General features: G+C 35.0%; 1 protein-coding gene across 1 annotated transcript in view; it reads right to left on the minus strand.

The window, feature by feature from the left end:
• Positions 1 to 11,228: 11,228 nt before the first annotated feature.
• The window catches only part of mtor (mechanistic target of rapamycin kinase), a 157,762-nt gene continuing 156,878 nt past the window's right edge, over positions 11,229 to 12,112 (minus strand). Inside the window, exons 57-58 of the mRNA XM_052603534.1 lie at positions 11,941 to 12,046; positions 11,229 to 11,758 (exon numbers count right to left, since the gene is read on the minus strand). Of these exons, the coding sequence (XP_052459494.1) occupies positions 11,743 to 11,758; positions 11,941 to 12,046 (122 nt within the window). The 3' untranslated portion in view covers positions 11,229 to 11,742. The remainder of the gene's footprint in view (positions 11,759 to 11,940; positions 12,047 to 12,112) is intronic.

Raw genomic sequence — 12,112 nt, forward strand, 5'->3', positions numbered from 1 at the left:
TCAGAAAACTGTAAACTGACAATCTTGATCATTTAAGTTTTTGTGCATATAACTTCTAACACATTAAAATCTGTCTTACAGCATTGCAGAAAACATTGTACTTCATAAGGCATAAGCTTGTTTCAGTTTGGCAAGATTTGCACTGAATACTGAATGAAACAGCTTTATCTAATAGAGAGAAAAGCTTTTGAGCAGATTTGGGCTTGATTTCACTTCATTTCAACAGAAACACTATTTCAGCATTACTGGACTCAGAAAGCTGTAAACTGACAATCTTGATCATTGAAGTCCTAACATAAGTTTTTGTGCATATAACTTCTAACACATTAAAAACTGTCTTACAGCATTGCAGAAAACATTGTACTTCATAAGGCATAAGCTTGTTTCAGTTTGGCAAGATTTGCACTGAATATTGAATGAAACAGCTTTCTCTAATAGAGAGAAAAGCTTTTGAGCAGATTTGGGCTTGATTTCACTTCATTTGAACAGAAACACTATTTCAACATTACTGGAATCAGAAAGCTGTAAACTGACAATCTTGATCATTGCAGTCCTAACATTAGTTTTTGTGCATATAACTTCTAACACATTAAAAACTGTCTTACAGCATTGCAGAAAACATTGTACTTTATAAGGCATAAGCTTGTTTCAGTTTGGCAAGATTTGCACTGAATATTGAATGAAACAGCTTTCTCTAATAGAGAGAAAAGCTTTTGAGCAGATTTGGGCTTGATTTCACTTCATTTGAACAGAAACACTATTTCAACATTACTGGACTCAGAAAGCTGTAAACTGACAATCTTGATCATTGCAGTCCTAACATTAGTTTTTGTGTATATAACTTCTAACACATTAAAAACTGTCTTACAGCATTGCAGAAAACATTTTATTTCATAAGACATAAGCATGTTTCAGTTTGGCAAGATTTGCACTGAAAACTGAATGAAACAGCTTTCTCTAATAGAGAGAAAAGCTTTTGAGCAGATTTGGGCTTGATTTCACTTCATTTGAACAGAAACACTATTTCAACATTACTGGACTCAGAAAGCTGTAAACTGACAATCTTGATCATTGAAGTTCTAACATTAGTTTTTGTGTATATAACTTCTAACACATTAAAAACTGTCTTACAGCATTGCAAAAAACATTTCATTTCATAAGACATAAGCTTGTTTCAGTTTGGCAAGATTTGCACTGAATACTGAATGAAACCGCATTCTCTATTAGAGAGAAAAGCTTTTGAGCAGATTTGGGCTTGATTTCACTTCATTTGAACAGAAACACTATTTCAACATTACTGGACTCAGAACGCTGTAAACTGACAATCTTGATCATTGAAGTCCTAACATAAGTTTTTGTGCATATAACTTCTAACACATAAAAAACTGTCTTACAGCATTGCAGAAAACATTGTATTTCATATGGCATAAGCATCTATCAGTTTGGCAAGATTTGCACTGAATACTGAATGAAACCGCATTCTCTATTAGAGAGACAAGCTTTTGAGCAGATTTGGGCTTGATTTCACTTCATTTGAACAGAAGCACTATTTCAACATTACTGGACTCAGAAAGCTGTAAACTGACAATCTTGATCATTGAAGTCCTAACATAAGTTTTTATGCATATAACTTCTAACACATTAAAAACTGTCTTACAGCATTGCAGAAAACATTGTATTTCATAAGGCATAAGCATCTTTCAGTTTGGCAAGATTTGCACTGAATACTGAATGAAACAGCTTTCTCTAATAGAGAGAAAAGCTTTTGAGCAGATTTGGGCTTGATTTCACTTCAATTGAACAGAGGCACTATTTCAACATTACTGGACTCAGAAAGCTGTAAACTGACAATCTTGATCATTGAAGTCCTAACATAATTTTTTGAGCATATAACTTCTAACACATTAAAAACTGTCTTAAAGCATTGCAGAAAACATTGTATTTCATAAGGCATAAGCATCTTTCAGTTTGGCAAGATTTGCACTGAATACTGAATGAAACAGCTTTCTCTAATAGAGAGAAAAGCTTTTGAGCAGATTTGGGCTTTATTTCACTTCATTTGAACAGATGCACTATTTCAACATTACTGGACTCAGAAAGCTGTAAACTGACAATCTTGATCATTGAAGTCCTAACATAAGTTTTTGTGCATATAACTTCTAACACATTAAAAACTGTCTTACAGCATTGCAGCAAACATTGTATTTCATAAGGCATAAGCATCTTTCAGTTTGGCAAGATTTGCACTGAATATTGAATGAAACAGCTTTCTCTACTAGAGAGAAAAGCTTTTGAGCAGATTTGGGCTTGATTTCACTTCATTTGAACAGATGCACTATTTCAACATTACTGACTCAGAAACATGTAAACTGACAATCTTGAGCATTGTAGTCCTAGCATAAGTTTTTGTGCATATAACTTCTAACACATTAAAAACTGTCTTACAGCATTGCAGAAAACATTGTATTTCATAAGGCATAAGCATCTTTCAGTTTGGCAAGATTTGCACAGAATATTGAATGAAGCTGCATTCTCTAATAGAGAGACAAGCTTTTGAGCAGATTTGGGCTTGATTTCACTACATTTGAACAGAAGCACTATTTGAACATTACTGGACTTAGAAACCTGTAAACTGACAATCTTGAGCATTTGAAGTCCTAACATAAGTTTTTGTGCATATAACTTCTAACACATTAAAAGCTGTCTAACAGCATTGCAAAAACATTTTACTTCATGAAACATAAGCATCTTTCAGTTTGGCAAGATTTGCACTGAATATTGAATGAAGCAGCTTTCTCTAATAGAGAAACAAGCTTTTGAGCAGGTTTGGGCTAGATTTCACTTCATTTGAACAGAAGCACTATTTCAACATTACTGGACTCAAAAACCTGTAAACTGACAATCTTGAGCATAGAAGCTCTAACATTAGTTTTTGTGCATATAACTTCTAACACATTAAAAACTGTCTAACAGCATTGCAGAAACCTTTTTATTTCATGAAACATAAGCATCTTTCAGTTTGGCAAGATTTGCACTGAATATTGAATGAAGCAGCTTTCTCTAATAGAGAGACAAGCTTTTGAGCAGATTTGGGCTAGATTTCACTTCATTTGAACAGAAGCACTATTTCAACATTACTGGACTCAGAAACCTGTAAACTGACAATCTTGATCATTGAAGCTCTAACATTAGTTGTTGTGCATATAACTTCTAACACATTAAAAACTGTCTTAAAGCATTGCAGAAAACATTTTATTTCATAAGACACAAGCATCTTTCAGTTTGGCAAGATTTGCACTGAATATTGAATGAAGCAGCTTTCTCTAATAGAGAGACAAGCTTTTGAGCAGATTTGGGCTAGATTTCACTTCATTTGAACAGAAGCACTATTTCAACATTACTGGACTCAGAAACCTGTAAACTGACAATATTGAGCATTGAAGCTCTAACATTAGTTGTTGTGCATATAACTTCTAACACATTAAAAACTGTCTTACAGCATTGCAGAAAACATAGTATTTCATAAGGCATAAGCATCTTTCAGTTTGGCAAGATTTGCTCTGAATATTGAATGAAGCAGCTTTCTCTAATAGAGAGACAAGCTTTTGAGCACATTTGGGCTAGATTTCACTTCATTTGAACAGAAACACTATTTCAACATTACTGGCCTCAGAAACCTGTAAACTGACAATCTTGAGCATTCAAGCTCTAACATTAGTTGTTGTGCATATAACTTCTAACACATTAAAAACTGTCTTACAGCATTGCAGAAAACATTTTATTTCATAAGACATAAGCATCTTTCAGTTTGGCAAGATATGCACTGAACATTGAATGAAGCAGCTCTAACTCACAGAGAAACAAGCATTTGAGCACATTAGGGCTAGATTTCACTTCATTTGAACAGAAGCACTATTTCAACATTACTGGACTTAGAAACCTGTAAACTGACAATCTTGAGCATTTGAAGTCCTAACATAAGTTTTTGTGCATATAACTTCTAACACATTAAAAACTGTCTTACAGCATTGCAGAAAACATTTTATTTCATAAGACATAAGTATCTTTCAGTTTGGCAAGATTTGCACTGAACATTGAATGAAGCAGCTCTATCTCACAGAGAAACAAGGTTTTGAGAAGATTTGGGCTAGATTTCACTTCATTAAAACAGAAGCACAATTTCAACATTACTGGACTCAGAAACCTGTAAACTGACAATCTTGAGCATTTGAAGTCCTAACATAAGTTTTTGTGCATATAACTTCTAACACATTAAAAACTGTCTTACAGCATTGCAGAAAACATTTTATTTCATAAGATATAAACATCTTTCAGTTTGGCAAGATTTGCACAGAATATTGAATGAAGCTGCATTCTCTAATAGAGAGACAAGCTTTTGAGCAGATTTGGGCTTGATTTCACTACATTTGAACAGAAACACTATTTCAACATTACTGGACTCAGAAACATGTAAACTGACAATATTGAGCATTGAAGCTCTAACATTAGTTGTTGTGCATATAACTTCTAACACATTAAAAACTGTCTAACAGCATTGCAGAAACCATTTTATTTCATAAGACACAAGCATCTTTCAGTTTGGCAAGATTTGCTCTGAATATTGAATGTTGCAGCTTTCTCTAATAGAGAGACAAGGTTTTGAGCAGATTTGGGATAGATTTCACTTCATTTGAACAGAAGCACTATTTCAACATTACTGGACTCAGAAACCTGTAAACTGAAAATCTTGAGCATAGAAGCTCTAACATTATTAGTTTTTGTGCATATAACTTCTAACACATTAAAAACTGTCTTACAGCATTGCAGAAAACATTTTATTTCATAAGATATAAGCATCTTTCAGTTTGGCAAGATTTGCACAGAATATTGAATGAAGCTGCATTCTCTAATAGAGAGACAAGCTTTTGAGCAGATTTGGGCTTGATTTCGCTACATTTGAACAGAAACACTATTTGAACATTACTGGACTTAGAAACCTGTAAACTGACAATCTTGGGCATTTGAAGTCCTAACATAAGTTTTTGTGCATATAACTTCTAACACATTAAAAACTGTCTAACAGCATTGCAAAAACATTTTATTTCATGAAACATAAGCATCTTTCAGTTTGGCAAGATTTGCACTGAATATTGAATGAAGCAGCTTTCTCTAATAGAGAGACAAGGTTTTGAGCAGATTTGGGCTAGATTTCACTTCATTTGAACAGAAGCACAATTTCAACATTACTGGACTCAGAAACCTGTAAACTGACAATCTTGAGCATTGAAGCTCTAACTTTAGTTTTTGTGCATATAACTTCTAACACATTAAAAACTGTCTTACAGCATTGCAGAAAACATTTTATTTCATTAAACATAAGCATCTTTCAGTTTGGCAAGATTTGAACTGAACATTGAATGAAGCAGTTCTAACTCACAGAGAAACAAGCTTTTGAGCAGATTTTGGCTAGATTTCACTTCATTTGAACAGAAGCACTATTTCAACATTACTGGACTCAGACACTTGTAAATTGACAATCTTGAGCATTTGAAGTCCTAACATAATTTTTTGTGCATATAACTTCTAACACATTAAAAACTGTCTTACAGCATTGCAAAAACATTGTATTTCATAAGGCATAAGCATCTTTCAGTTTGGCAAGATATGCACTGAACATTGAATGAAGCAGCTCTAACTCACAGAGAAACAAGCATTTGAACACATTAGGGCTAGATTTCACTTCATTTGAACAGAAGCACTATTTGAACATTACTGGACTTAGAAACCTGTAAACTGACAATCTTGAGCATTTGAAGTCCTAACATAAGTTTTTGTGCATATAACTTCTAACACATAAAAAACTGTCTAACAGCATTGCAAAAACATTTTATTTCATGAAACATAAGCATCTTTCAGTTTGGCAAGATTTGCACTGAATATTGAATGAAGCAGCTTTCTCTAATAGAGAGACAAGGTTTTGAGCAGATTTGGGCTTGATTTCACTACATTTGAACAGAAACACTATTTCAACATTACTGGACTCAGAAACCTGTAAACTGACAATCTTGAGCATTGAAGCTCTAACATTAGTTGTTGTGCATATAACTTCTAACACATTAAAAACTGTCTTACAGCATTGCAGAAAACATTTTATTTCATTAAACATAAGCATCTTTCAGTTTGGCAAGATTTGCACTGAATATTGAATGAAGCAGCTTTCTCTAATAGAGAGACAAGCTTTTGAGCAGATTTGGGCTAGATTTCACTTCATTTGAACAGAAGCACTATTTCAACATTACTGGACTCAGAAACATGTAATCTGACAATCTTGATCATTGAAGTCCTAGCATAAGTTTTTGTGCATATAACTTCCAATTGGACACACCAATTTGAAAAACTAATGGAATGCATAGTCGATATAAAAAATTGGATGACGAGTAATTTCTTACTGCTAAATTCAGAAAAAAACAGAGGTGTTAATCATAGGGCCTAAAAACTCTACTTGTAATAACCTAGAACACTGTCTAAGACTTGATGGTTGCTCTGTCAATTCTTCGTCATCAGTTAGGAACCTAGGTGTGCTACTTGATCGCAATCTTTCCTTAGAAAGCCACGTTTCTAGCATTTGTAAAACTGCATTTTTCCATCTCAAAAATATATCTAAATTACGGCCTATGCTCTCAATGTCAAATGCAGAAATGTTAATCCATGCATTTATGACTTCAAGGTTAGACTACTGTAATGCTTTATTGGGTGGTTGTTCTGCACGCTTGGTAAACAAACTACAGCTAGTCCAAAATGCAGCAGCAAGAGTTCTTACTAGAACCAGGAAGTATGACCATATTAGCCCGGTCCTGTCCACACTGCACTGGCTCCCTATCAAACATCGTATAGATTTTAAAATATTGCTTATTACTTATAAAGTCCTGAATGGTTTAGCACCTCAGTATTTGAATGAGCTCCTTTTACATTATACTCCTCTACGTCCGCTACGTTCTCAAAACTCAGGCAATTTGATAATACCTAGAATATCAAAATCAACTGCGGGCGGCAGATCCTTTTCCTATTTGGCGCCTAAACTCTGGAATAACCTACCTAACATTGTTCGGGAGGCAGACACACTCTTGCAGTTTAAATCTAGATTAAAGACCCATCTCTTTAACCTGGCATACACATAACATACTAATATGCTTTTAATATCCAAATCCGTTAAAGGATTTTTAGGCTGCATTAATTAGGTAAACTGGAACCGGAACACTTCACATAACACCGTACTTTCTACATCATTAGAAGAATGGCATCTACGCTAATATTTGTCTGTTTCTCTCTTGTTCCGAGGTCACCGTGGCCACCAGATCCAGTCTGTGTCCAGATCAGAGGGTCACTGCAGTCACCCGGATCCAGTACGTATCCAGACCAGATGGTGGATCAGCACCTAGAAAGGACCTCTACTGCCCTGAAAGACAGCGGAGACCAGGACAACTAGAGCCCCAGATACAGATCCCCTGTAAAGACCTTGTCTCAGAGTAGCACCAGGACAAGACCACAGGAAACAGATGATTCTTCTGCACAATCTGACTTTGCTGCAGCCTGGAATTGAACTACTGGTTTCGTCTGGTCAGAGGAGAACTGGCCCCCCAACTGAGCCTGGTTTCTCCCAAGGTTTTTTTCTCCATTCTGTCACCGATGGAGTTTCGGTTCCTTGCCGCTGTCGCCTCTGGCTTGCTTAGTTGGGGTCACTTCATCTACAGCGATATCGTTGACTTGATTGCAAATTAAAACAGACACTATTTCAACTGAACAGAGATGACATCAATGAATTCAATGATGAACTGCCTTTAACTATCATTTTGCATTATTGAGACACTGTTTTCCAAATGAATGTTGTTCAGTGCTTTGGCGCAATGTATTTTGTTTAAAGCACTATATAAATAAAGGTGATTGATTGATTGATTGATTGATTGATTAAAAACTGTCTTACAGCATTGCAGAAAACATTTTATTTCATAAAACATAAGCATCTTTCAGTTTGGCAAGATTTGCACTGAATATTGAATGAAGCTGCTTTCTCTAATAGAGAGACAAGCTTTTGAGCAGATTTGGGCTAGATTTCACTTCATTTGTGATTACACTTATCTGTATGACCAAAAATGACTATTTTAGTATTTTAAGAGAAAATGATTGTACCGGAGCTTCTTTTTATCATGCAGTAGCCCAAGTGCGCAATTGTTCAGCTTTCATTTGATTGAGCTGCCATGTAAAGTTGCTACTACATGCATATTTCAGATGATAAGTCATATTTGAGGTCAACGAATGTTGGATGTCCCTCATGGATATCCTGCCAGATGTACGGCTGGTCACACATAGACCAGCTGTTAATGATTTGTATGTCTCGGACACCGTGATTTTGCCAGTTCATGTGGATTTCTTCTCCGCAACATCACCATAATCTAACTTTGAGGTGTGAATTAAAGTTTCTACATTTGACAAAGAGAGCGTAGGCTGTATGGGAAAAATGTAGTATTACAAATTCAAGATTCAAGATTTTTATTCGTCACATTACAAAATTACATATAGCATATATAACTAGCAGTGAAATGTGAGTCAGGTCCGCTCCATGGACAGTGCAATTATTAAAGAAAACAACACAGATGAAAATATACATAAATATAGCTATATAAGAATGAAATAAAAGTAAACAATACAAATATAAGAATAATATATGAAAAATATGTATATTGTATAATTAAATATAGAACGCAAAATAGTGTGCATGAAAGTAAACTGTAGTCTTAAGTATTAAGATAGTTATTGTATCCGTAGCTTGTTCGGCTAGCATGTTTACAAAGCTTAATGCTACATCCATTAATTCGCTGACATCAGATGAACTTGGGCGAAACATGTCCCAGTCTACGTCATCAAGAGATGCCTTTAACGTTGCTTCTGATTGGGTGGACCATCGCGTCACCATCCTCTGCACCGGGGGATCTTGAACGAGCCGTTGTTTATATTACAGTGTGAGGAAAATGGCGGCATGGTCCGATTTGCCGAAAGCTGGTAGTGAGCGAGCTTTGTAGGAATTTTTAAACTGAGTGTAGCAATGATCCAGTGTATTCGGTCCTCTGGCTGGACAGGATACATGTCGATAAAAATGGCTTTGTTAAAGTCCCCAGCGATGATAATAGCAGAGCAGGATGTTTGTTGATGTTGCCGCTGAGCGCATCGTGAAGCTCAGACAAAGCCAAGCCGGTGTCTGCTTGTGGAGGGATGTAAACAGCAGTTATGATGATCGATGAAAACTCCCGATGCAGATAGCAAGATGCAGGTGGCAAATAATGGATAAATGTTCCAGATGAGGCGAGCAGGAGCGCGACAGAGTGGAGATATTCTTGGGGTCACACCATTTCTTGTTAATCATGAAACACACTCCTCCGCCTTTGGATTTGCCGGCCTCGGTTGTCCTGTCCATCCGTAAAATAAAGTTTTCAGACAGCGTTACAGCAGCGTCCAGGACCAAGGGCGTGAGCCACGTTTCAGACAAACAAAGGATGTTACTGTCCCTAATGTCCTATTGGAAACTTATCCTGGCTCTAAGATCGTCCATCTTATTCTCCAGAGACTGGATATTGGCCAGCCGAATGCTCGGTAAAGGAGGGCTGTGTACTCTTTTCCTTAGTCTGTTGCGAATCCCAGCACATTTCCCGCGGTGTTTCTTGACCCGTCGCCTCGGGTGGTTATTCAGGTGGCCATTGTTCATCTTGGCGTTCCGGAGAATCTGAGATGGCCACGATGACAAATGCTAGAAACATGACTTTTCATTAATTATACGGTAGAGGGCGCTAGTACACATTCTGCACAGAATTTCCCCAAAAAAAAAAAAACAAGTGAGGAAGAAAAATATGAAACAACAGATACTAACACATGTAATCTAACATGATCATCTGACATGAAACAGCATCAAAACTGTAACATTATGGAATAGAATGTCGACTGATGAAGAGGTAATATTTACAAGTCAAGCTTTGGTGTGTTGATCGAGTCTATTTAGATTTTGAATATCATTCTGAATCCAGTAGCTCAAGTTGTAGAGCATTGTGTTAGCAAACGCAAGGTTGGGGGTTTTAATCCCAGGGAACACATGTTAGGGAAAATGGTTAGACTGAATGCAATTTAAGTCGTTTTAGATAAAAGTGTCTGCTAAATGCATAGATTTAATTTATAGTTATTTAATTTAGCTTTTTGATCAAAATGTTATTTCTTTATTTTTCTGGAACTTACCCACATTAAAGTGTTTTAAAAAAGAATGCATGAAGCTAGAATAAAATGTTTTTGTTTAAAAGCATATAGCCTGTTCTTTTTTTGGATGTATTCACCTGACTGCAGGTTGCAGTCCTTTGGGAATGATAGAAGACTCCCTTGTGGTTGTTCTTGTTTGAGGCTCAGTTTGTAGTTTCAAGTATTGTATCACGGGAGGCAATCATAACAATAAAATCTATTATTTTATTAGTTACAATACAAAGAAAATAATGAAAAAATGAAAAAAAATCAGCGAAGCCACCATTTCTACAATCAAACTCTAAACAGCAATATTGGAGATGCAGCATCCCTCGTTAGGATTCCTAACGAATGATAAAAATTAAAATATTGAAATATTTCAGGTCTTTTAATGTTTTAATACTGATGATTTTGACATACAGCTCATGAAAACCCAAAATTTCTATCTAAATAAAATTTGCTAAAATATATGAAAGTTTAACTTTTATCATTACATTATGGAAAATAATGAACTTTTATCACAATATGCTAATTTTTTTTAGAAGGACCTGTACAATGGTTTCTTTTGCTTAGATTATCAGATTTCATCAAATGAAGAAATTGGTAGTTCTTGAACTTTGTTTTGCAAAGCAATTCAACAGACTGAAAAAAAGGACAGTTAAATAACTATTTTTTCTAATCTGGAATTACTTCCTTCTAAAAAAAAAAAACAAACAAACAAAAAAAAAAACTAAACAAAAAGGTCTTAGGAAGTTACACTTTTTCCCTCATGAAAGGTGCTCTTTTATTTATTTTTTAATCAGTGTAGAATAGAAGTTAAAATAAATTCTGATAATAGCAAGAAGGTTTTTTTTTTTTCAAACATTGAGCAGAGCTACAACACATGGATTTTGCTGCAAAACTGGAACATTGACATATGCTGTCTTGCTAATGGAGAAGACAGTGAGCAAATATAAGATTATATTGACAGCATTTATTATTCGGTTGCCATGTAAATCTCCCATCAACTTTTTTTTTATTGCATTTTATATTACATTTAAATGTCTCAATTAATAGTTACAATTTCTATTTGAAACAGTGTCTTATTTTAATTTTAACTTTAATCATTTTTTTCTTTTTTAGATTTGACATGGGCATTTCTTGGTAGTTCTTAATAAAATAACAGGCAATCAACAGAGCAATATTAGCTAAACTGGTACAAATTATTTAAAACAAAACAAATAACAAAACAAAACTGCTGCTGACAATGTTATACACATATAGCACAACATCTTCCAAGATAACATTCTTCAGAATTTTCTGAGGTTGCTTAGAGATTAAAATGATCAACAAGCACAACTTACATTTTCAGACATGCTTACATTTTTCCAAATCAACTTGAGCTTCAAAACTCTCTGTTTATATCACCATCACAGGTGAATTTTACAGTAAAATACAGGAAAAAGAAAGCAGGAACAATAAGAAGCTCTACCAAAAAGGGCACCTAAAGAGAAAAAGAGAGAAACTCTTGTAAACAATATAAAAATGACACATTTATATTCAATTATATTCAACATTTAGCTCCCCACAAAACATGGTTCAGAAAAAATATTTGATAAGAACATGTCAAAGACAACATATAAACAAATATTTGTGTGACTTTTTCAGCAGGAAAATAAAACATACCATCCAATGTAACATTGGCACAAGTTTTCATGCGAAGTAGCTTGTTTGATAAGCAGCTCCACTTGAGTTGGTACGTCCAGAGTCTCATCGTGGGAAAAGTCTCGTCCTAGGAGTAAATACACATTCACAAAAATCCATTATTTTTCTTACTAGCTGATGATTTTGATAAAGA

The sequence above is a fragment of the Carassius gibelio genome, chromosome A8 (genome assembly GCF_023724105.1).
Source record: "Carassius gibelio isolate Cgi1373 ecotype wild population from Czech Republic chromosome A8, carGib1.2-hapl.c, whole genome shotgun sequence".
Lineage (NCBI taxonomy): Eukaryota > Metazoa > Chordata > Actinopteri > Cypriniformes > Cyprinidae > Carassius > Carassius gibelio.